This window comes from Adiantum capillus-veneris, chromosome 7, assembly GCF_014529385.1.
Source record: "Adiantum capillus-veneris isolate H3 chromosome 7, ASM1452938v2, whole genome shotgun sequence".
NCBI lineage: Eukaryota > Viridiplantae > Streptophyta > Polypodiopsida > Polypodiales > Pteridaceae > Adiantum > Adiantum capillus-veneris.
This window is the reverse complement of record NC_140937.1, coordinates 48492220-48519291: the sequence shown is the minus strand read 5'-3', so window position 1 is coordinate 48519291 and position 27072 is coordinate 48492220. Positions and strand designations below refer to the sequence as shown.

Below are 27072 nucleotides of genomic sequence, written 5' to 3'. Positions count from 1 at the left end.
TTCAAGAGTTCCGAAGCTAGAACTTAAAAGAGGCCAAATTAAGACACCGCCTTTAAGTGGCTCAAACGGAACTCCTAAAGTTGGACAAGTGAAAAATACATGGGCATAAGGCATTTGAATGTCTTTGGACTAGGAGCGTTACTTCCGCGCAATCATGAACCAGCAGGCCTTTTACTCCCTTGCTGCAAACCCAGGCTACAGCATGTCAAAGGGCCCTTGATCCAACCAGCCCCCAGCGAAAATGCTGCAGGTCTTTACCGGTTGGCCGTCGGCTCCTCCTAGGACCTACGGGCACATGGCCCATGGGGCATGTGGATGATACATTTTGAGGGCCCTCCAAAGCTTCATTTAGAAGGCCTAAGGGGGAGCCCTCTAAAACAGTAGAAGTACCCACTTTGTAATCCAAGGTGGCATACAATGCAAGAGACACAGACTTACAGTTACCACGCTCCTAGTACTACTATCTTGCCTGTTGGTGGCAAAGAAATGTAGGCAGTAAAGAGGCCTTTAGAGCAAGCATGTGGAAGTTTATATGGAGAATCTCAAGGCCATCATGCATCTTTGGTAAACAAACTAAAGTTCTATTAAGCAAATGCAAACCTTCACAATCAGAGTGGGTTCGCCATAAACATTGTGAGGCCTTGGACATTCAGTGAATCGATATGCTTTGCATTCCAAGCCTATAACGGAAGATGAAACTAAACATAAGCAATACTGACAGAGTGACCGATCTGTAGACGTACATGCAGTAGCCATGTAGAAGCCTAACCTCCAGCAAAATGACAAAAAAGTAAACATAAAGCATGTTTATTGTGCCACCTTGAGAGGCACTTCTATTATAAACAGTTACAGCGCCAAGTCCCCTTAGATGTACAGTTGATAGAATGTAGTACTACAACAAGCTCTTATAATTTGTGAGCAGTCCTGTGTGAGTTACAGCCCATGACAAAGGCACTGGAAGGAAGCATTAGAACCTCTAAACATCCTATGCCTATTTCCACTATAGTCTAATGAGTATACTACATAATTACAAGCTATGAAACTAGAATACAGTAACGATATCAATTACAATAGCTTCTCTGCATATAGATCTGCGCACGGAACACCTTGTCATCGCTGCAACTCATCAACAGGAAGCAAATTCAGTTCAAATAACCAAAAGCCACAAAAGATCAAAATCTGTTTATCTCATTGACTGGACATACTGAAACACGCACATTGAAAAACATCTACTGAACGTCTGCAGCATTCAAAATGACCGCCTTAAAGCTCATTCACGCAGCTTTACATGCTAACATACTCACTTTGACCCACATAACCCTCTCAAGATCCACCAGACCGAGATGGAAAACTCAACTAGTTAAGTCAGAAAACATGGAAAACAAAGTCGGCCAACACTTGGATGGATAAATTTTTTTGGCTTACATAAGGCCTTATTAAAGCATTGAACAGAGAGCAATTGTGAAACCATTGAATAAAGCCTGTCGATTAGAGCTACATTGAAAGTTAATGATGCCAAATCTTTTAAGCATTGTCTTTTATATATGTGGTCTACTGTGCGAGAGAGTTGCCATTTGTTTTCCTAATCCTTTCCAGAGGAGCATGAAGTAGAGGGCCACGCACTCTTTCTCATTTTTTTTCCGAGAAAAAGATCCTTCTATTACTTAATGAAACTGCCCTACTAGAGAGGGCTACAACAATCATAAGGGGAAGACTCTCCCAATGAAAAACAACATATGTACAATGAGGCTAAATTAAGAGATGGGAGGAGGGAAAAGCCACACAGGTGGACGGTAGTGCCATCTCAGCACACCCTGGACCATGGTGAAGAAAGGCCCAGGGCGCCAAAGTCGAAGGAAAGCCTCTCTATGCTCCCGCATGCGGTCGGGGCTGCCCTGGAGTCTCTCGAACTGTCCTCTGAGAGTATGGACCAGCTCAAGCCAAAGATCATGAACAGTCTCTACTGGTGGTACAGAGCGAGCCTCAAAAATGCAGAAGCAGCGGGCCCGCCAAATGAACCACAGTGTCAGGCCACAGATGAGCTCCCAACACTCCTCTCTCTCACTGCACCACTCCTGTGGAGTAAGCTTTTTAGCAGGCTGGAGTGTAGGTCGACCCCCCTTCACCGCTATCATCCTGCTGGTGAAAGATAGCTCAAACTAAAGTGCCTGGTCCGTGAGAGTGGACCAAGCAGCTGCCCCCCAAGTGTACTGCCGTGCCGTGTGTGCTTTTTCTGAAAGCATACCGGTCCTTCAAGAGCTGGAATCTCCGTCTCCCTGCCCCGAACTTACTAGGCACTCCCACCCTTAGTCCATCGGGCGCGCTCCCGTCTTCATCCTTCTGTCTTAAGGGACATAAGCCATAAAGAGCCCAAGACCACATGGAGTTTATGGACTTGGGAGAGTACTTGCAGTAGTTTCTCTTTGACGAGCTTCGCGACATTCTTTCACGACAACCACAGTAGAATCTCCCGGTATTACAAGGTTTCCAATAGTTTCTGAATTACATGTTACCTCCTTTGATGCTTCAGATGGTACCTCCTCCTCCTCCGGCTCCAGAAAGTACGAGAGCTTCCAACCGGCAACCCTCCCAGCCGTCTGTTCCGAACGGGAGAGTCTTCAAGAATATGGTGCAGCCATCTGATCCTGATCCAATGCAGCTGCTTTTGCCACCGGTATTGCCCCCACCACCACTGCCACTAGGCTACAATCGTAGGAGCCCGTATGGATACTCTTACTGGTATGTGCCTAGCCAACCGAAGGATTTAAAAGATGGCGGCACGATAGTCAAATTTTTTACCTTTTCCGAGGTGAAAGATCGGAAGAAAGCGTTGCAGTTCCTACAGCACTTCGACAACATCTATGCTTTGGGGAACTATACAGAAGAATCCAAGATTTCTAGAGCAGCGGGATTTCGTAGAGATAATGCTATGCAGTGGTAGAGTTCAATCACTACATTGGTGTTCTTCCAGTGACTATTCAAGATTATCATGGAAAAGCTGATTTCCACATCATGAAGTTGGGCAATTGTGACGTTCTATTAGGCATGCCTTGGCATGACAAGAATGATGCGACTCTCCAAGTCTGGAACCGAACCATCACCGTGATGCAGAAGGGCAAGCCAATCGTCCTCAAAGTTCGGTTGTCCGAACAAAATCCGGAATGAACTCTCGAGTTGTTTTATGTTAAATACTTTTAAACTTTGTTTGAGAAAGTATTGTTTGAAACTTTGTTTGAAATGGATGGTATCTGTTTTGAACTTGTCTTGGTGCCGATTTGAAATGTTTGACTCTAGTTTTAATACCGGTTTCAGTGATTGGTGATTTTACTCCCGAGTGGAGAAGTGACAAATATTGTTTTGGTATTGTTTGAACCTCGGAACGACGCAGGCCGATGCCTGGGGAGCGTTCCGTTGTATGCTTGTAAAATAATTGTTGTTGTGACTCCCGGCCCGGACCTGGATGGTTACGCAAGAGGAGTATTAAGAAGTCTAAGCAATGGTTACTCTCAGCACCTCCAAACGACGCAGGCTGCGGTCTGGGGGGCGTTTGGTTGTAAAAGGCCTCTATATCTCCTGGCCCGGACCTTTTTAGGTTATGCGGGAGGAGTGATGAGGGAGTCGTTGAATATCTCCCAGCCCGGACCTTGTTAGGTTATGCGGGAAGAGTGTTCATCGGCGGCTTTATGTTTCTATGTCTTGTAACGTGCATATGTGAGCATTTGTGTTGCATTGTGATGTGCCAACTACTAAATATTCCTAATTGGATGAGATTGCCTGGGTATGTAATTTTCGTGCATCGAGACACCCGTGGAAGATTAGTACGGTCCAAGTGTGATGGCTGATTTTACTACGCCGGAATATCAAGAGTTCCGATCTAGACGAAAGGAGAAGCTAACTCCTTGATCAAAAGAGCAGAAAGGAGAAGCTAACTCCTTGATAAAAACAGCCGAAAGGAGAAGCTAACTCCTTGATCAAAAGGGCACAAAGGAGAAGCTAACTCCTTAGTAAAAAGAGCAAACTGATTGTCCCTCAGAATGTCCCTCGGAAATTTTTGAGCTAACTTGAGTTGTTTTGCAGATATGCTGTAATCGCGAACGATTACTCTCTCTTACAAGAAGGAGAGATATCACAAACTGCTGACGTGTCAAAGCCTAATGAATGGGGCCAACTTACATATGCCGGCCGAGAGGCCTAAACCCTAAGAAGAACAAGTAGCAGAAGAGGACGAAGTCCTACCAACTTATGGGGACCCCGTCCGATGGGGCCCCAATGACATAAAGGGATTAAAATAAAGCACGACCCACACACACGCAAAAACTGATGACGTGGTAGATTTTCAAAAATTGCGCTGACATGATGACGTGACAGGCTATAGGATTTCCGAAGTTTTGCGCTGGCAGCTTTTTTGGCTTTGCTCTTGGACCAGAAGCTTTTGAATTTTAAAGGCTTTTTACTGTAACTGCTTTTCAGGCCAAGGGCCTTTAAATATGAGGCTAGGGCTCATTCTCTGGCATGCTTCCTAGAGAAGGTGCAGAGTCTGGAGTATCGGCTTGTACTGTGTTGATGCAATATAAAGAAACACCGAAAGGGACGCCAAGGTTTGGGGCCTATACTCTCTAGGGTGGAATTCCGCCACTCCGTGTCACGTGTTGTCTCTCTCTCTTTCAATTGTTATTTGAAGTGCTTAAAGTTGTTCAATCTGTTCTTTTCTATTGGCTCGTGGTGCTCGTCTTGTGACACACCGTATGGGTTGATGAAGCATTTTTCACAGATTTTCTTGAGTTGTTGGTATCACAGATCGGTGACGTGGCTGCTGTACACAAAAGGTTGCACGGTACACACACACCCGCTCTGCCCTGTGGGAACCCCCCCCCCCCCCCCCCCCCCCCCCGGATATGCAAACTGCTGACGTGGCTGCACGCTGAAATGCTGGCGTGGCACAGCTGTACGACAGCCCCCTGAAGAACGCGGAAATCCAACAGAGTTTACGGCAGTTTTTTTTAAGGCAGCTTTTGGCTACGCAGTGCGTGAGAAAAGAAAGCTACGCAATGGGCCTTGCTTTATTTTACGCAAGATAACCACAGAGAGAGAGAGAGAGAGAGAGAGAGAGAGAGAGAGAGAGAGAGAGAGAGAGAGAGAGAGAGAGAGAGAGAGAGAGTTTAAGTTGCTTTTATTCTTGTAAGCCTATTCTTAAGGGGCAGTTTTTATGGACAGCTTTTGGGGGGCTCTGCTTTTGGCATCCCTTGTAAGATTTACAAATTAGTGGCTTGCCCACTCACTTCTCAGAGCATCTGGACGCAGAGTCTGAGAGTGAGCACCTGCCTACGCTCATGTACTTCGAACACAGATTAATACAAAAAGAAATACCGAAAGGGGCGCCAATCTTTGGGGCCAATATCTCTAGGCACGGAACTCCGCGGGCCAGTGTCAAATCAATTGTGAAGTGTGAACTGTTTTGAAGTGATTGTTTGTGGTGTCGCGGTAGATTCTCGACTTGGAGTGTCCAAGTCTGTTATAGTTGGCAGACTACAAAGAAGCCATGCAACTCGGTACCATTACCTCACCTTGACAAGGGGGGATGTCACATACACATCTAACCCTATGTGTACCTTGACAAGCTGTTCCTACTTCTAGGGTTTAGGAAGCCTAGGAAGTGTTCTAGCAACCCTGTGAGCCTCTACGCAGGCCGTGCATGCCCAGGCACTTAGAGTAGTTGCATACCCTCTGATTGCACACCTAGCATAAGCATCTTCTGCCATTGCATAAACCCAAAGTTGCATTGCATGACTTATCAAGGAAGTCTTGAATAAATAAATTGTAGGGGCTGGCTAATGACTGCTCCACCCAGTTTGTGGGGAATATGAAAGAAGCCTTGATGCACATCGGAAAGCCAGAAGACAGAAGAGAGCACAGGCTTCGGGTGCACATTGCCTCCAGCGTTTTCTCAATAGTACCATCAGCGTTTTCAGCAAGGACAGAGTTTGTCTGGCGTTTTTGCCTTGAACAAGACAGCGTTTCAATTCTCAGCCCTTAAACCAGACAACGTTTCAGTTCTCAACCCTTGGACAGCAGTGTTTTTGCCTTGGACAGTCAGCGTTTTCCACACTCAGCCCCTGGACAACAGCGCTCTCAGCCTCGGACAGCAGCGCCTCCGATCAGCCATTGCACCCGCAGATCCTCGCCACGGTTGTCCCATCGCAGCAGGTCTATTTGTCACAAAGTGATGACGTGGCTACCGACAGCAGAAACCCTAATTTCTGCCAGAAACCCTAATTTTCAGAAACCCTAATTTCTGGAAACCCTAACCCTAACTGCTGGCTGAAACCCTAATATGGCGGCAAATGCCACATGGCAACAGTGTACGGATTTCCAGCGACGCAAATTGGGCATGCTTTTTGGGCTACGCTTTGGAGATAGAGAGAGAGCAAGAGAATACCTGCTCTATTTTACTCTCTTAAAAGAGAGAGAAAGAGATTGCTTTTGAACTGGAAGCTTTTGGGGCTCTACTTTTGGGCATTGTTGGGGTATAGGCGTTTGTGCCTTGCCCGGCCGCCCAGAGTCTGGGCGCCCACTGACTTGTATACCTTATACATAGCATAAGTGTATAGGGGGCTGCTCACTCTTTGAGTCTCCCCACCCATATCTATGTGTCGTGTGTCTCGTTCTCTCTCTCACTCTCCGTCTGTGGTGCTCTCCGATCCCCTTCAATTGGTATCAGAGCGACATGTGTGAGAGCATAGATGGACGGCTTCGCGATGAACTCGTCGACTATGGCGGAGAGGTCACAGATCTAAGCAAAGAAATAGAGGAGGCTTGTGGGTAGCCATACAGAGGCTTGCAGGAGAGCTCTCAGGAGCTTCCTAGTGCTCACAGATCAGAGTTCCTCTACAGATCAGCCCACAGTGTACATCATTTTCCCTCTTCTCAGCAAGCTTTGCAACGGCTACATCGGCGACGACAGGTTGGAGCTTGGAGCTTCCATAGACATGGAAGCATTGTGAGATTGATGCATTCAGCTCATGCATCGAGGTGGGAAGTGAGTTTGAGCCTTTCTATGAGCTCAAAGAAGCACAGAGGAAAGTCGTTCAGTTTTTGGCAGTTTGACAGCAGTCTATTATTTTGCTCATAACTTGAGCTACAGAGCTCCGATTCCAAAACTTTTTGGTTCAAAACGGAGCTGGCTTTGAGCTCTACGACTTTGTAGGAGGAATTGTTTTCTAATTCAGAGTGCAGGTGGGTCTGAAATTAAAAACACAGAGACTGTTTTTCATGACAGTTTTGGGCTCTGTTGTTTTCTTTGCTGCAGACAGCTTACCCGTGCACACTGCAAGTAGCAGGCACATATGAGGTGTTACAAGATCGGGTTTGACTCCCAGGTACAGGTTGAGTCTAGTACTCGAAGCATTGTGAGATTGATGCATTCAGCTCATGCATCGAGGTGGGAAGTGAGTTTGAGCCTTTCTATGAGCTCAAAGAAGCACAGAAGAAAGTCGTTCAGTTTTTGGCAGTTTGACAGCAGTCTACTATTTTGCTCATAACTTGAGCTACAGAGCTCCGATTCCAAAACTTTTTGGTTCAAAACGGAGCTGGCTTTGAGCTCTACGACTTTGTAGGAGGAATTGTTTTCTAATTCAGAGTGCAGGTGGGTCTGAATTTAAAAACACAGAGACTGTTTTTCATGACAGTTTTGGGCTCTGTTGTTTTCTTTGTTGCAGACAGCTTACCCGTGCACACTGCAAGTAGCAGGCACATATGAGGTGTTACAAGATCGGGTTTGACTCCCAGGTACAGGTTGAGTCTAGTACTCCCACAGGTGTTGCCAGTTGTAGTTGAGTGGTTCTTCTGCAGTGTTGTGGCTTGCATACATGGTCTTTGAGCGAGTAATGCTCTATGTATGCTTATGTGGTGAGCAGTAGATCTTATGAGCAAGTGCAGAGGTTGGTTGTGGATGACATGTATGGTCACATGTGGTACTCTTTGTGAGTATTTGTTGGACACAGGTTTGCAGAGCTTATGCATGTATGTTGAGTGTAGTTTGATGCGCATTGATTGCTCGTTGTATTGAGCTTGCAGGACAATGGTTATTTTGTGTTGATAGCCATTGTGCGTCGAAACTCTGGCGAAATTTTCCTAGGAGTTTTATGCGTATCATTTATGCGATCTAGGTAGAGATTGCGGGTTGCACTCAGCATTTGCGTGCGGTGTTCTTTGCAGGTGGGAGATTTGTGTGTGTGTATGCATCGATACCGCACAGTGTGGGCTTGGTGATTAGCTCACAGATTGCAGTGTGATACTAGAGCAGGCGAGGCTTATATTGACATTGCGGGAGCTCTATTTTAAAGAGTCTCACAGGTTTTACATTGTGTTTCTGGCCATATTTGTAGACAGTTTCCAGGTGTTGTTGGTGAGGTGGTTTTGCTTTCTAGTTTGCTACATTGTGCTCATGGCAGAGACAGGTGATCGCTCAGATTATGATCTCTCTGAAATGTGCATGTTTGATGGCTTAGACTTTGCAGCATGGAGAGAGTGTATGCTTGATGCATTGACACAGCGAGGGTTGCATCGACCATTGAGTGGTGATGCAGGTAGACCTTCAAACATGTCTGACGATAAGTGGCAGGAGCTAGAGGAGATGGCACTATCTACGCTCTCTTTGCACCTTGCAGAATCTGTATATGCTCTTGTTATGTATGAGACTACTTCGAGAGCACTTTGGCGCATATTACATGATATGTATGATAGATCTGAGTCATCAAGGACTCGTGTGAGACATGTACATTCACGAGTACGCCGACAGGTGATATGTTGGTATTGTGGTCATTCTGGACACGTTAGACGACACTGTTTTCGTCGTATGCGACATCGTAGGAGACATGGCAGTCTCAGAGATGTATGTAGTGATGCCATGGACTCAGTTGCTTTGACAGTTGAGGCAGATGTAGTGTCGGAGTATACTAGTGACGGGGATGTCACTTTTACCTCGAGCTATGCACGAGATGCTATACATGTGGATAGTGCACTCCCTTCGCAGTGGTTGCTAGACGCAGATGCTATGTTTCATGTCACGCCGCATCGTGCATGGTTTTGTAGCTATTCTAGCGGGATGCTTGGCAGTGTACATTTGACCGATGGATCGGTGCATGCGATAGTAGGTGCAGGAGATGTGAGACTGTCATTACCGAGTGGTGCATCTTACTTGTTACGACATATGCGCTATGTACCAGATTTGACAGTGAGTTTGATCTCGATTGGTCAGCTTACAGATTGTGGATGTCAGATTTCGCTACGAGAGCGAGATTTTGTGATGCATTTGGGTTCGCTAGTGACTGCGAGAGGTGCCAGGAGTGGTACAGGTTACCCATTGCATGTGGATCACGAGAGAGACGGTGTTGTCTCTGTGATCACGGAGCCAGGTAGAGAGCGAGAAAAGAAAGAAAGAAAGAAAGATTTTTAACGTCTATGTCAGGCCGAAATCGGCCTATGAGACAAAACAGATGTACATGGTGTGTATGTCATCCGTCTATCGGAAAGACAAATGAAACAAAACTGATACAAAACTGAACTGAATGTAGGTAGTGAAGTATCTGAGGAGGGATGGAGCTCTATCTCTCTAGGGGTATATGGATGTCTATATGCTCAAGGTAGTACAATCATGAGAATGCATCAAGCTATCTAGCTCCATCCTGTACTAATGGGGGGATGTAAGATGTGGTACATGGGCGGGGCTGGTGCCAAGGCTACCCGGATGAAAGCTGTCGAGAGAGTAGGCGAGTCTCTTTTGCTCATGGGTTGCAGGGTGCTTTGCATGGAGTGCAGAGTAGTGAGCTCGTTGTACACACAGTTGGGGCACGACTTGAGCAGTCACACAGAGAGGTGACAGAATCAGACATGCATGCTTTGCTAGTGACTGAGCAAAGCAGAGAGTCAGTTGTGCAAGATACTTCTATGCAGAATAGACAGGTAGAGCGGTCTTGCTCTAGTGAGTCACGACAGGAGGACGTTGTGCAAGAGTCTATGCATACGGACTTAGAGAATGAGAGCTCTAGTGAGTCACAGCAGATTGAGTGGTCATGTTTGCAGTGGATGATTGCAGAGGAGACTGAGATGTCAGCGATTATGCAGTCATTCCTTTCTATGCTCGACAGTGAGCATGGGGATATAGTTGTGCAGGATATGTCTTCCAGCAGACATCTAGAGCAGCTGGTTTGCTCTGAGGTTGCACGACAGGTTGATGCGTCTTTTGCGGACAGTCAGGCGCCTTGTCAGTCAGAGATGCCTATTGCCAGGGATATATATGTTGATGCATGCTCCGTAGAGCTAGCAGGGCCCGCTAGCATTGCATCGGCATTCGGTGGTCTCGTGTATGAGATGTTGATCTTGAGACCGGATATCGCAGCTGCAGTGGGAGCATTTGCAGTTGGGGTTGTCAGTCGTTTGTTGACTGATGATGGCATAGTGCACAAGGGAGATATGCAGGTATTGCATACATACTTGCAGTACGTGTGCGGTACGTCTGGTGGTATATGGACTTACACGGGAGCAGGACAGCCGGATGCACACGATCACAGCCAGCCAGTGGGCATCGGTTGAGAGCAGTTTTCTCTCGCCTTTTGTAGTCTTTAGACTAGGTTCTCTTGCTTAAAGGCACAGTCGCCTTTAAGTGGGAGGTTGTTGGGGTATAGGCGTCTGTGCCTTGCCCGGTCGCCCAGAGTCTGGGCGCCCACTGACTTGTATACCTTATACATAGCATAAGTGTATAGGGGACTGCTCACTCTTTGAGTCTCCCCACCCATATCTGTGTGTCGTGTGTCTCCTTCTCTCTCTCACTCTCCGTCTGTGGTGCTCTCCGATTGTTGGGGTATAGGCGTCTGTGCCTTGCCCGGCCGCCCAGAGTCTGGGCGCCCACTGACTTGTATACCTTATACATAGCATAAGTGTATAGGGGGCTGCTCACTCTTTGAGTCTCCCCACCCATATCTGTGTGTCGTGTGTCTCCTTCTCTCTCTCTCTCCGTCTGTGGTGCTCTCCGATCCCCTTCAGGCATCCCTTGTAACCTTTAAATACACAGATTAGGGCTCACTTCTCAGAGCATCTGGACACAGAGTCTAAGAGTGAAACCCTAACCGCTCTTTGTACTTTGACATTGATTTAATACAAAAAGAAATACCGAAAGGGGCACCAGTCTTTGGGGCCAATATCTCTACGCATGGAACTCCGCCGGGCTTGTGCAAATCTATTGTGATCTGTGAATTGTTTTGAAGTGGTTATTTGGTGCTGTGGTGATTGATTCTTGACTTGGAGTGTCCAAGTCTGTTAGTGTGGTATCAGAGCACGGCTGATTTCTCTTCTATGGTAAATCCGATCCCCAATTATTTTTTTCCGCGGCACCTATGGCTTCACGCAAGGATCAGTCGAGTCCCTCTGCATCTGGAGATGCGGGCAGGGACCACAAGGAAGATTCCGGCAGAGAGTATGGCCCGCCTCGGCCTACTGAGGCGGAGCAAAGAGAGATGAAGCGTCGTCAATTGATCGGCGATGCAACAAAGATGATGCTCAGTTTTGCGAAGGACCCGAAATTGGCAAAATATACGAGCGAGACTTCTTTTCAGGAAGTGCATGCGCAATGGCAGAAAACCACTACACCACCCCTGAAACCCGCTCTCAAGAAACCTTCTGATCACAAAGAATATACAGAGAAGGAACTAGAAGAGGTGGTTGATGCACGAATTGCTCAGCTTTTTGACGCTCAAAAGAAAGCCAAAAAGCACGGCAAAAAGCAGAAGAAAGGCACTGACTTCCCGGGTTATTTGGGTCGTCAGCCGACATTTGACAAAGCAAGAAACAGAAGAAGCGTGTTCACCTTGAAGGAGTACCCAGTTCTTCTTCTTCTTCTTCTGACAATTCTTCTAGCTCTTCAGATTCGAGCGAAGAAGATAGAAAAGGTAAAAAGCGAAGCAAGAAACAAAGCTTCGGAAAGGGCAAGAAAAAGGCAAAGAAGGCTAAATCTCGCCCAGAGATTGACAGTTCTATTGAGGACTCGTCTACAGACAGCTCAGATTCCGATGACGGAAACTTTTATGCGAACAAGAAGAATTTTAATAAAGCCAACCAGTATGACTTTCTCGAAGATAAAAGCAAGAAAGCCCGAGAGTTTAAGGAAGGTGGCCACTCGATCAAATTTGATACTTTTTCAGGATACTCAGATGCTTCGAAGGCTTTGTCTTTTATACAGCAGTTTGACATCGCTTTCGCACGAGTACGCTACTCAGAGCACTCCAAGATTCGGAGAGCTGCCTCTTACTTCAAGGGGAATGCTCGCACTTGGTGCTCCACGCTTCTTCTAAACCAGACTGCGCCAGTGAAATGGATGAAATTTAAGAAGCTTTTTATTTCTTCTTGGTTGACGCAAGAGTATGAACGAGATATACGAGCTGCTTGGAACCATCTTCGGATGACCAAGAAAGATACAATCAATGCTCACTGTGAAAGATTCTAGAGCTCTTTTCTACCCGCCTCTTTATTCAAGAAGATCTCGTTTAGAGAACAGATTGAGCGGTTCACCTTAGGTCTACCTACAGAGATCCGAGATCACTGCTTGGAACAGAAGCCAGCTTCTATTCAGGAGTTGATGAGTCATGCGAAGCGGGGCTTTGCCATTCACTCTGGCAGTCTAACCTACCCCACAGATGACGCCATGACACAACGAGCCGAACAGACTTCTGGGAATGAAAGTAGAAAGAAAAAGAGCAACCCAGAGAAAAAGAAGGATGCACAACCCAAGCTTTCTCCTCAGGAGCGAGCTTGATTCATCAAGGAGGGGAAGTGCTTTGGATGCAGGGAACATGGACATATCTCCGCGAAGTGCCCTAAAAAGGCACAGAAAGAACAGAATGATAAGGATGACGACAGGCCTGAGAGTTCGAGAGCAACTGAGGAACGTGGACGAAAAGGCAAGATGAAAACAGGACTGAACAGATTGTGTGGGTACCGACCCCGACACCATGGACGAGAGTACAGAACTTTGCCGAGCTTGGGGCAAAGTGAAAGATCAAGAGGCCCTAATCTTCTTTGATGGAGGAGCCAAGGCCAACTTCATTTCACCAAAATTGGCGGCGCGGCTCGAGATCACTCTCGATCAGATAGGACCACTTGCGGAGGCAGTTCTAGTGGCACCCGGCAAGGACGTAGCCATTACACTTGTCATTGGCAAACTTCGATTGCATTGTCAAGGGTATTTGGGGCATGAGGACTTCTTCATAATGCCTTTGGAGGGTTGTGATGTTCTCTTAGCGATTCCCTCGTACCACAAGAACAACGCCGTGGTCGATTATCGGCTAAGGAAAGCGACTTTGACTACAGAGAAGGGCAGAACAATTTAAACTAAGGGCGAGTCTGTCCCTATTGTATCGGCTTCGGCCATTTCAAAATTAATGAAATCCAGTCTGTTTGTTTACTCGATCTTTATGAAAGAATTGAGCGATAAGGATAGGACAAATATGTCTAAACTCGATAAAGAACGCCAAGATGTTCTCCACTCTCACGCCGATTGCTTCTCAGAGGGCCTACCAACGAGTTACCACCTGCTCGTCCTGAAGATCATACCATTGATCTGATACCTGGAAGCACACCACCGAACCGGCCACCTTACCGTGTGAGCCGAGCACAGAATGAAGAGATTATGAACCAAGTGAAAGACCTCTTCGAAAAGGGTCTTGTCCAGCCTAGTAGTTCACCGTATTGCTCTCCAGTGTTGTTGGTTTTGAAGAAAGACGGATCTTCAAGAATGTGCATCAATTATAGAGCTCTCAACAAAATCACCATCAAGAACAGATTTCCGATTCCTAGGATCGATGATATACTCGACAAGTTACAGGGATCCTCGTGTTTTAGCAGGATTGACCTGAAGAGTGGATATCATCAAATCCGAATCGCGCCGGGAGACGTCTACAAGACAGCCTTTCGGACTACTTTTGGATTATTTGAGTTTTTGGTTATGCCTTTTGGCTTAACCAATCCTCCTGCAACATTTAACCGAATGATGGACAGGATTTTTCGAGAGTACAGGCTATTTGTTGGCACTTTCTTTGACGACATCATTGTTTTCTCCAAGAATGAGGCAGAACACAGAGATCATCTGCTTCAGGTCTTTCAGGCATTGCGAGATCACAAGTTAGTGATTAATGCAAAGAAAAGTGAATTTTTCCTAACAGAGATACACTTTTTGGGACACATTGTCTCAGTAGCAAGAGTGCAAATGGATCCGGCCAAGATAGAGACTATACCTGATTGGCCCGATTTGAAGAATGTATATGAAGTTAGAAGCTTCTTGGGACTGTGCTCGTACTACAGGCGGTTCATACAAAAGTTTGCAGAGGTTGCTTCCCCTTTGCATATCTTGACACAGAAAGGAGTCCCTTTCTCGTGGGGATCCACAGAGGTGACTGCCTTTCAGACATTGAAAGAGAAATTGACTACGGGACTAGTTTTGACTTTGTCGGACTTACAGAAGTCATTTGAAGTATATTGTGATGCTTGTGGTCGTAGTCTGGGTGCGGTCTTGATGCAAGAAGGCCATGTCATTGCTTACGAGAGCCGATTGTTCTCTAGGCCGGAGATGACAGCACAGATCTATGAAAAAGAGCTTTTGGCCGTTATCCATGCTCTTATTCAGTGGCGGCATTACCTACTCGGAGCAAATTTTACTGTCTTTACAGACCATTAGAGTTTGGCCGGAGATCTGGTGCAGTGGGATGCACAAGAGGGGAGTTACTCCACTCGTTGTCAACAGATACCTTGATTTAGATACTGGAGTCACTGATGTCTGTTTGAGCTTCAGGGATACTGAAAGCTGACAGTATTCTGTTGTATGACTTTAATGAAATGGAATTCCTGATTATGATACTGATTTGTTCTTGACTTCTCTTAAGTGCAGGAACTGATAGACGAAATGACTGCAGCATTTTGGTCTGATTGGTCTCGAATAGACATGGTTACAATAGGGGTTAGTCAATCGGACATCGATGAGGTCCCGATTGGACCTAGATACGATTGCTAGCTACATTGCCGATAAATCATGCTCTAAGATCCGAATGAATGTTGAATGTCCCGTGATGTCTAGTGATGTCCTGTGAGATGTGTGTTCCTAGTACATAGGTACTAACAGTCAGTGTCTGCTAAGACGGTTTATGGCTTTTGTCGGTTTTGCAAGCATACTCGCGGTCGATTACAATGCTTTCAAGAGGGGGGTATGTCACAAAGTGATGACGTGGCTATCAACAACAATACCCTAATTTCTGCCAGAAACCCTAATTTCTTGCAAACCCTAATTTTTGGAAACCCTGACCCTAACTGCTGGCTGAAACCCTATTCTGGCGGCAAATGCCACATGGCAGCAGGGTACGGATTTTCGAAATTTGCGGGCTTGCTTTTTCTCTTCCTAGCGACGCAAATTGGGCATGCTTTTTGGGCTACGCTTTGGAGCAACGTCACCATGAAACGCATTTCGGCAGGTAAGGACACATGAAACGTTTGGGGCCTTGAAACGTTTCGCTCACCAAGTGAAACACAAGCCGTTTCATTAACAACAAGTTACCATAGTTTTAATTTCAAAGTCGCTAAACGCACATTTCGGTCTCACGTTTCATTGTGCTCTCATTTTGGACTGAAATGTTTCATGGTGAAACTCTGCGTTTCAGGGTGAAACGTTTCGACCTTGAAACGTTTCGCGGTTACGTTGCTTTGGAGATAGAGAGAGAGCAAGAGAATACCTGCTTTATTTTACTCTCTTGAGAGAGAGAGAGAGATTGCTTTTGAACTGGAAGCTTTTGGAGCTCTGCTTTTGGGCATCCCTTGTAACCTTTAAATACACGGATTAGGGCTCACTTCTCAAAGCATCTGGACGCAGAGTCTAAGAGTGAAACCCTAACCACTCTTTGTACTTTGACATTGAAAACTATTAGCGATCAGTTTTCAACCCATCTCGGCATCGGCGTTTCTAGTTTCCAACCATCAGATCACCTTGCGTTTGCAGTCTCCAACCTCACCGTCATCGACCTCAGCATAGCCACTGTCACAAGGCGCGCACCACGTGCCAATAGAAATGAACAAACTGAACAGACTTTTAGCACTTCAATAACATTTGAAACTGAAAGAGAGAGAGCGCACGCGACACGGAGTGGTGGAATTCCACCCCAGAGAGTATTGGCTCCAAACCTTGGCGCCCCTTTTGGTATTTCTTTATATTGCATCTACACAGTACAAGCCGGTACTCGAGACTCCGCACCTTCGTATTGAAGCATGCCAGAGAATGAGCCCTAGCCTCATATTTAAAGGCCCTTGGCCTAAAAAGCAGTTACAGTAAAAAACCTTTAAAACTCAAAAGCTTCTGGTCCAAAAGCAAAGCCAAAAGCTGCCAGCGTAAATCACGGAAATCTGTACAACCTGCCACATCATCAGCCAACGCAAAACGCGGAAATCTGCCCTTAGGGTTCGGGTTAGGGTTTCTACAGTTTTAGGGTTTCTTACAACAAAATTAGGGTTTTGTAGGTTTTACGATTAGGGTTTCCAGAATTAGGAATTCCAAAATTAGGGTTTGTAGGTTTTAGGGTTAGGGTTTTCAAAATTAGGAATTCCAAAATTAGGCTTTCTGCAGTTTTAGGGTTTTTGGCAGCAAAATTAGGGTTTGCAAGTTTTAGGGTTAGGGTTTCCAAAATTAGGGTTTCAGTAGTTAGGGTTTCTGCTCTCAGGCAACCACGTTATCACTTTGTGACACTTCTTCTGTTACTTGTTCTTCTTAGGGTTTAGGCCCCTCAACCGGCATCTGTAAGTTGGCTCCATTCTTTAGGCTTTGACACGTCAACAGTTTGTTACATCTCCCCTTCTTGAAAGAGAGTAATCGTCCGCGATTACAGCATATCTGCAAAACAACTCAAGTTAGCTCAAAAATTTCCAAGGGACAATCAGTTTACTCTTTTTATTAAGGAGTTAGCTTCTCCTTTCTGCTCTTTTGATCAAGGAGTTAGCTTCTCCTTTCAGCAATTTTGATCAAGGAGTTAGCCTCTCCTTTCTGCTATTTTGATCAAGGAATTAGCTTCTCCTTTCGTCCAGATCGGAACTCTTGATATTCCGGCGTAGTAAAATTAGCCATCACACCCAGACCGTACTGATCTTCCACGGGTGTCTTGATACACTAAAAGATTTTATACCTAGGCAATCTCATCCAATTAGGAATATTCAGTAATTGGCACATCACAATGCAACACAAATGCTCACATATGCATGTTACAAGACATAGAAACATAAAGCTGCCGATGAACACTCCCCCCGCAAATAACCATCCAAGGCCGAGCCATGAGCTATTCAAACTGTTGGATTAAAGGCCCAAATTGCCCCCTTTGTGTATAGTTTTAAAGGTTATTAACCTTTGGCCAAGTTCACATTGAACTTGGCCACATACTTTAAAATTGGTCGTATACTTTATAATAAAGGGAAGAGATGAGAAAAATAACTCACTCTAATCTTCCCCTTTGAAAATCGTGCGCTACCTCTCTCTCTGCTATCTTCGTTCCCTAGCACCCCCTTCTCTGCAAGCACTCGCCTCTCTCCAAGGTACACACCCTGCACATCTCCGCATGCTCTTTCACTTGCATACACCGCCGCTCGCTCATCAACTGGTATCAGAGCCCAATTGGGTTTGCTCCCAAACCTGCAAACGCTGATTTTTAACCAAGGAGGTCAACTTTCACGCGAGATTTTGCAATTTCATCGCCAAAGGACTTGTCCCCGGACACTAGAGAGCTCCCGGCAAGTCAAATTGACCTAAAACAAGCTAAAATTAGGTCAAAATCAGCAAATTACAGGTTATGACAGCAAAATAGAGGTTTTGCAAATCATGTATTAAGGTGTGGGAACATCTTTGCTAAGTCCCCGCTACTCGAAAACACTGAAATTGCCAAAAAACAGGTCCCCAAACAAGTGTTTTCAGCAAATTTCAGATTTACGCAGGTTTTTAAAGCAAGTGTTTTTATGATGCGTCTACATTCCAGAAAGTGCAAATTGATGCAATCTACGCACATTTGACAAGTTTTGGCTATGTATGACCATTTGTGGCTCAATTTTATGCAATGTGATGCTACAAATTGGGGCTTTTGCTCATACATGCTTCTAAAGGCTGTGCATTAGTCTTATGTATGTTCTGTGAGGCTAAAAACAACTAAAATTGAGCACAAATTTGCTCGCTGAAATTATCTGCGTATAAATTTCAGAAATTGTTTTTTGTGCCTAAATCAACCTATTTTGCCCCAAATTGCTCCTGTGACCATTTGGAGCTGTAGTGCACACCTCTGTGAGGCTATACTCCGGTTTTTGTGCATTTTGCCCAAAAATTCAGCGTATTAGCTCTCTTATTCGTGCAACTATGGCCTCATCTTCTTCGGATGTGAAGAATCTCTTCGAGATTAGGAGGTTCGATGGAACAAGTTTCGACCTTTGGAAAGACAGGATCTAGGGAATCCTATTTCTTAAAGATTGTGAAGGGGCACTTGAACAGGTAAAGCCACAGAATATGACGGATGAAGCATGGGTTAGCCTGAACAGGAAGGCAGTTACATACATTAAAATGGCCATGACCGATGAGACGGTCATTGATTTGAAAGGTCTCACGACTGCTTTTAATGTGTGGGAGAAGTTAAAGGGGATGTATGAGAATACAACGCCTGTCAACCAAGTGCATTTGATGCGAAAACTCGTTGGTATGCAACTTGATGAGTCCAAGACCGCTTCAGAGCACTTGTCGTTGTTCACACGTACTTTGTCGCAGTTACAGGATTCAAGTTTGCCTCCTTTTGATGATAAGCTGAGAGTTATCTTCTTGCTTATGACCTTACCTGATTCATGGGAAACATTGGTGGTTTCATTGTCGAATAACCCCAATTTGACCTTTGATGGTGTTAGGGGTTCTATCTTGAATGAGAAAATCAAGAGGAAAGCAAGTGGAGAGGGAGGCAACTCTGCCAACATGGTTAGAGGCAGGACACAGAAGAAGAATGTCTATGCACAAAGGAGTAAGAGTAAGAGTACGGAAAGAGGAAATGCCAGCAAAGGCAAGGGTGATGTGACTTGCTATCAGTGTGGCAGGCAGGGTCACAAGAAACCCGATTGCAGACACTATAAAGCCGAGTTAGAACGGAAAAAGAATGGTGGAGACAAAAAGAAAGAGAAGAAGGAAGTCAAGACAGATGCACTGGACAGCTCAAAGGACAAAGAGAAGGCCAATGTGGTTTCTAGTGTTGTGATTGAGGAGCTGTCAGATGTAGAGGACATCTTGTGTGCCACTTTGTCAGATGATGATGCTTATGACCTTGATACCTCTCTTAATGTTCATTCACAGGACATGCAAATCACCAAGAGTGATCTTATTGATGCTTTGTTAACTGTCAATGATGCATTATCCCAAACTTGGATAGTTGATTCCGATGCTTCATTTCATGTGACTCCTATCAAGGAGTGTTTCTCTACTTTTGATGCAGGCAAGCATGGCTATGTATGCCTTGGAAACAATCATGCATGTTCCATTGAGGGTATTGGCACTATGCATCTCTCCATAGATGGCACTAATGAGCTTGTCTTGCATGATGTTAGATATGTGCCGGGAATCAAGAAGAGTCTGCTTTCTGTTGGTCAGATGGATATGCATGGTTACAGCATCTTGTTTGAGAGAGGATCATGGAAAATGACTGAAGGCTCAAGGCTGATTGTAAAGGGCACAAAGAAAGGGGCACTTTACTCCATGCATGGAAAGGCCGTGTTGGGCAAGTTTATTGCATTGGCTAAAATTAACTCTCACATGGAGTTGTGGCACGAGAGGCTTGGCCATATGAGCCAAAAGGGCCTTTCTAAGTTTTGTACTTTGAACAAGCTTGATGCTAAAGGCACAAAGCTTGACTTTTGTAATGAATGTCAATATAGCAAGCAAGTAAAGCGTTCTTATTACTCTAGTGTCTCTCGTAAATCTTGTGTGCTTGATCTTGTACATTCTGATGTATGTAGCATGCTTACTAAGTCTATGAGAGGTGCATTCTATTTTGTCTCCTTTGTTGATGATCATTCTAGGAAAATTTGGGTTTATTTGCTCAAGTCTAAGGATGAAGCCTTTGCTGTGTTTAAGAAATTTCATGCATTTGTGACCACCCAACAGGTAGAAAGCTAAAATGCTTGCGTACGGACAATGGGGGGGGAGTTCACAAGTGCTGAATTTAACAAATTTTGTGAAAATTTGGGCATTAAGAGGGAGCTTACTGTGCTATACAGCCCCTCTTCTAATGGTGCGGCTGAAAGATTTAATAGGACACTTTGTGAGAGGGTGAGATGCATGCTGTCCACAGCTAATCTCTCTCATGGATTTTGGGGAGAAGCTTTGAAAACTGCAGTCCATATATGCAATCGATCCCCTCACATGTCTTTGAAAGGTGACATCCCTGAAGAGGTTTGGTCTGGCAAGCCTGCTTCATATGATCACTTACGCATTTTTGGTTGCGAGGCTTTTGTGCATGTTAGACCTGAGTTGAGGAGTAAACTAGATGCCAAATCCATTAAAGGCCTTTTCATGGGATATGGTGAAGAAGGCGAAATGGGTTACAGGATTTGGTTACCTCAGCTCAAAAGGGTTATACGCAACCGGGATGTTGTTTTTAATGAGGCAAGGCTGCTTCAAAACAATTGTGCCTCAAAGCATGACCATAAAAGGGTCAAATTTCAGCATGACCAGCCACCTGATAGGCCTATTTTTGACCCTCAGGATGCACCACATATGGCTGAAAATGTAGATGATCCAATGGTGTTTGAGCCAGAAGATGCTGGGCAGCAAATTGAGGCTCTTGAAGGGCATTTGCAGCCACGAAACAATGCTGACAATGGTGCTGACAATGATGTACAGCAACCCATTGTTGATGATTTTATCATGCCACTTGATGTAAACCCATTTCCGGATAATGTGGATCATTGGGTGAGACGGTCTACTCGTCCAAGACGGCCAGTGAGTAGATATGATCCCTCTTTGCATTACATTATGTTGACAGATGAGGGAGAGCCTCTTACCTATACAGAGGCAAAGACATGTGAGCACAGCGACAAGTGGGAGCTTGCTATGCAGGAAGAGATTGAAGCTTTGCATGCTAATCATACTTGGGATTTGGTGGAATTGCCCAAAGGAAGGAAAGCTATTCCTAACAAATGGGTGTATAAAATCAAGACTGTTGATGCAAAACCCAAGTATAAGGCAAGGCTAGTTACAAAGATGTTCAAACCAAGGGAATAGACTTTCAGGAAGTGTTCTCTCCTGTTGTAAAAATGACCACTTTGCGTGTATTGTTTGCCATAGTGGCTTCTCTTGATTTGGAAATGGACCAAATGGATGTACATACCGCTTTCTTGCATGGTGATGTGGAAGAAGAGCTTTACATGAAGCAACCCGAGGGTTTTGTTATTCCTGGCAAGGAACATTTGGTATTGCTCAATCGAAGCTTGTATGGGCTAAAACAATCATGTAGACAATGGTACAAGAAGTTTGACCGCTTCATGCTCAAACATGGTTACAAAAGAAGCCATGCCGACCATTGTTTGTATACCAAACGTGATGAGGATGGCAGTCCTATCATTCTTGTGCTCTATGTGGATGATATGTTGATAGCTGCAAAGAAAAGAAGCATTGTTGATGCTCTTAAAGGGCAGCTGAAATCTGCATTTTCAATGAAAGACCTTGGGACAGCTAACATATACTTGGAGTCCGTGTTAGAAGGCAAAGAGACCAGCGCATATTGTATTTGTCGCAAGAAAAGTACATTGAAAAGGTGCTGGACAGATTTAACATGGCTGAAGCAAAGCCTCTTGGTGTGCCATTACAGCTATATGTCAAAATCTCCAAGGATGATTGCCCCAAGTCAAAGGAAGAAGCCAATGACATGCAAAGTGTGCCTTACGCTTCAGCTTGTGGTTCACTTATGTATGCTATGGTTGCTACTAGGCCTGACATAGCCCATGCAGTGGGAGTTGTGAGCCGGTTTATGGCTAATCCAGGCAAGTTGCATTGGGATGCAGTGAAGTCCATTATGAGGTACTTGAAAGGGACTAAAAACAAATGCCTCTGCTATGGTAAAGGACCAATGGAGTTGAAGGGATTTTGTGACTCTGACATGGCTGGTGATGTGGACACACGGAAATCCACAAGTGGCTACGTGTTTACTCTTGCGGGAGGTGTTGTTTCATGGTGTTCTAGATTGCAAAAGATCGTTGCGTTGTCTACTACAGAGGCTGAAGATATTTCATCCACTGAGGCTTCTAAAGAAGCTATTTGGTTCTCACGTCTATGCACTGAGTTTGGTTTGCCTGCCAAGACACCTATGCTTGGTTGTGATAGCCAGAGTGCCATATGTCTGGCAAAGAATGCCATGTTCCATGCACGCACAAAGCATATTGATGTGCGGTATCACTTCATTCGAGAAGTGCTTGAGGATGGCCTTATTACATTGGTTAAGGTCCATACAACACAAAATCCAACAGATGCTCTCACTAAGTGCACAACATCATCTATGCATACAGATGGTGGGAGTTACGTAGCTTACAGGCGCCATTTATGCCTTTAAGTGGGAGGTTGTTGGGTTAAAGGTCCAAATGGCCCCCTTTGTGTATAGTTTTAAAGGTTATTAACCTTTGGCCAAGTTCACATTGAACTTGGCCACTAACTTTAAAATTGATCCTATACTTTATAATAAAGGGAAGAGATGAGAAAAATAACTCACTCTAATCTTCCCCTTTGAAAATCGTGCGCTACCTCTCTCTGCTATCTTCGTTCCCTAGAGCCCCCTTCTCTGCAAGCACTCGCCACACACCCTGCACATCTCCTCATGCTCTTTCACTTGCACACACCGCCGCTCGCTCATCATTCAACGACTCCCTCATCACTCCTCCTGCAAATAACCTAAAAAGGTCCGGGCCATGAGATATAGAGGCCTTTTACAACCATATGCCCCCCAGACCGCAGCTTGCGTCGTTTGGAGGTGCTGAGAGTAACCACTGCTCAGACTTCTTAATACTCCCCCCGCAAATAACCATGCAGGTCCAGGCCATGAGTAACAACAATACTCCCCCCGTAAATAACCACAAGGGTCCAGGCCATGAGTAAAAACAACACTTTTCAATCATTCAATACTCCCCCCGCAAATAATCACAAGGGTCCGGGCCATGAGTATGAACAAGCATTCTCAAACATCTTTTCTCACTTCTCCGCCCGGGAGTAAAATCACCAATCATTGAAATCGGTATCAACCCAGAGTCAAACAATTCAAATCGGCACCTAAACAGGTTCAAAACAGATACCATCCATTTCAAACAAATTCCAACAGGATCACCAAACAAGATCAAACAGAACTCAAACTTAAAAAGCAATCTCGACATCAGTCGAGCTCGAAAAGTCGAGTGACTTTCCATCTTGAAACCTGCACCAAAAATTAGGGTTAGGTTCCTTCCATGAGGTCATAGCCGAGCACAGCATGGTCCATCAGCTCTTGGACAGACATTGTTTCTTTGGCGGCGATGGTAGTCCCAAGAGAGAGCAATCACACCGAACCTCCAAGGTCATCTGCTCGTAAAGAGACATCTACTGAGAGATGTCAAGAAATTTCAAGTTATAATCTGCTAGGGTTTCTATGGCAAGCATTTCAGGATACCCCACTCTGCCAGAAGTTACACTCCGAAGGAAGATGTCAGAAACCATATAACTTCGGGTAAAAATTTTCTTGAAAGCATGCCAAGTACTTGGAATATGTTGCTTGGTAGCTATAGACATCAACATCTGCATGGCACTGCTTCTAAGAAAAAAAACAGTGACTTGAAACAAATCTGAATCCTGCAAGTGATCTTAATTGGCTTATGCCCTGTAAGACACTGCGGTGAAGACGGGAGCGCGCCCGATGCGCGATGAAGTAAGAGTGGGAGTGGCTAATAAGTCCGGGTTGGAGGGCGAAGATACCTCGATTAAAATTCCAACAGCTCTGTCTGCTCTTTTGTAGGACCAGTATGCTTTCAGAAAAGCACACGACTGATGCTCTGATACCACTGTCACAAGGCAAGCACCACGTTCCAATAGAAAAGCACAGACTGAACAGACTTTTAGCACTTCAATAACATTTGAAACTGAAAGAGAGAGAGCACACGCGACACGGAGTGGCGGAATTCCACCCCAGAGAGTATTGGCCCCAAACCTTGGCGCCCCTTTGGGTATTTCTTTATATTGCATCAACACGGTACAAGCGGTACTCGAGACTCTGCACCTTCGTATTGAAGCATGCCAGAGAATGAGCCCTAGCCTCATATTTAAAGGCCCTTGGCCTGAAAAGCAGTTACAGTAAAAAGCCTTCTGGTCCAAAAGCAAAGCCAAAAGCTGCCACCGTAAATCACGGAAATCCGTACAGCTTGCCACGTCATCAACCAACGCAAAACGCAGAAATCTGCCCTTAGGGTTAGGGTTAGGGTTTTTGCAGTTTTAGGGTTTCTGGCAGCAGAATTAGGGTTTGCAGGTTTCAGGGTTAGGGTTTCCAAAATTAGGGTTTCTGCAGTTTTAGGGTTTCTGGCAAAAGAATTAGGGTTTGCAGGTTTGAGGGTTAGGGTTTCCAGAATTAGGATTTCAACAGTTAGGGTTTCTGCTCTTGGGCAACCACGTCATCACTTTGTGACACTTCTTCTGTTACTTGTTCTTCTTAGGGTTTAGGCCCCTCGGCTGGCATCTGTAAGTTGGCTCCATTCTTTAGGCTTTGACACCTCAGCAGTTTGTTACAGCCACCCCAGTACCGCCACAATAGCAGGCCCATGGCGGTAGAACCATCATTCCAGATCTCAGCCCTTCAATCTTGTCATCGACATCGTCATCGACATCGTCGGCATCATCGTCGCCTTCGTCGTCGACATAGCCATCATCAAGTATCACGGCATCTAGAAGCATTGTACCAGACCTTTGTGCAATCTAAAGCAAATACCTCTCTAGCAATAGAGGGAGGGGCCCTTGGAGGGGGTTTTGGGACCCCATCTGGTGTCATCTCTTCTCTCTCTCTCTCTCTCTCTCTCTCTCTCTCTCTCTCTCTCTCTCTCTCTCTCTCTCTCTCTCTCTCTCTCTAGCACTCTCTTGCACTCTGTCTCACAGCTTGCATTCCACTCGCTTGTTTTGGTCATTGCACTCTCTCTCACTAAAGCACGGAAGGCTCTCCCTTCCGCCAAGTAAAAGGAACCTTGAGCACCACTAAGCACTCATCTTGAACCATACACCATCATTCACTTCCATTGCACATTACACTAGAACACACGTTTAGCACTTCAAAACAGCTAAACAGAACCAAAGAGAATCCACACGACACAGAGTGGCGGAGTTCCACTCCCACATTGCAATGGCCCCAATTGATGGCGCTTCTTTCGGTATTTCTTTATATTGCTTGAACAAGGTACAACTATGTGGCTCTACTTTGCCTCTCCCACGTGATTGAATGTCAGAGAGAGCCCACGACACATATTTAAAGGCCCTAGGCCAAAATCAAAGGCAGTACATGAAAAGCAGTAGGTCTAAATTGTAGGTCTAAATTCATCTGGTCCAAAAAGCTAGCATCCCATGGGCTGGTCTATAGAGGGCTGTTGTTAGTCCCTCACCGCATCTATCTTGCACACATGACATGACACAAGCCATACTCACACATAGAAAAGCATAGAGAGCGGACATCAGACTCACCTCCCAGCCATAGAGCCGATACGGACTCACCCCCGAGCCTAGGAGCTTGTCCAAGTGTGGTGATCACACAAGATGGCTCACAAATGAGACCTCAGTCCTATTGTCACGTGCACATGGCTCTGTGTGCCACGTGGACATGATTCATCGACTTCTAGAGCCAATTTTTCCCCTATTCCTAGATAGGAGTGTCTAGAATCCTAGGAGGATTACTACCAGCAAATTTGTGAGCCCGTTCGCAGCACCTGCATGTCACGACGAGTCCAATAGATTAAATTTTCCAGTTTTGGGAACCTCTTGCATAAATAGATTGTACAAACGTTTTGACAGATGGTAATGATTTATTTTGAAGGAATTTGACAAAGGTTTTGCCCTACCTAGCCCTTTGTGATTTATAACCTGCATTTTGGCCTATAAGGGAGCCCAATACTGTCACAAACTGCTAACGTGTCAAAGCCCTAAAGAATGGAGCCAACTTGCAAATGCCGGCCGAGGGGCCTAAACCCTAAGAAGAACAAGTAAAAGAAGAAGAAGTCCTACCAACTTATGGGGACCCCGTCCGATGGGGCCGCAAGTGACAAAGGATTAAAATAAAGCAGGACCCGCACACATGCGTAGCACCTGATGACGTGGCAATTTCCGGATTTCCGCCTGACAGTGCTGACGTGGCAGATTTGATGACTACCCCTGATGATGTGGCAGTTTTCGGATCTTCCGCTGACAGTGCTGACATAGCAGATTTCTGCAAAACGAGCTGACAGTGCTGACGTGGCAGTTGTATGGACTTCAGTGATTTCTGTTGGCAGCTTTTTGGCATTGCTTTTGGACCAGAAGCTTTTGAGTTTGAAGGCTTTACATGTAAACTGCTTTTCATAGGCCAAGGCCCTTTAAATATGTGCTAAGGGCTCATTCTCTGGCATGCTTCCTGGAGAAGGTGCACAGTCTGGAGTATCGGCTTGTACTTTGTTGATGGAATATAAAGAAATACCGAAAGGGGCGCCAAGGTTTGGGGCCAATAGGGTCGAATTACGCCACTCCCTTGGTGGCCATCTGCAATCCCACATCGAGACGAATTCAAAGGTAAATCAAATCAGCCCTAGAGGTGCTTCATCTTGAAGAGTTACCGAGGTGACATTCACCATTCGAGTCAGTAGAGTCTACACTTGAGGTATTGCGTGTGTACACTCCATTTACGCAATCTAAAGCAAATACCACATTGGCAACGGTGTGGGGGGCCCTTGAGAGGGTTGGTTGGGACCCCATCCAATGTCATTCTCCACACGTCTCTCTCTCTCTCTCTCTCTCTCTCT

The 27072-nt window shown here is 45.4% G+C and overlaps 1 protein-coding gene across 1 annotated transcript in view; it reads right to left on the bottom strand.

Annotated features, from left to right (window-relative positions):
- Positions 1-791: 791 nt before the first annotated feature.
- LOC147453808 (bifunctional nuclease 2-like) overlaps positions 792-27072 on the bottom strand; it is a 37706-nt gene continuing 11425 nt past the window's right edge. Inside the window, exon 10 of the mRNA XM_086515902.1 lies at positions 792-1116. Within this exon, the coding sequence (XP_086372028.1) occupies positions 1111-1116 (6 nt within the window). The 3' untranslated portion in view covers positions 792-1110. The remainder of the gene's footprint in view (positions 1117-27072) is intronic.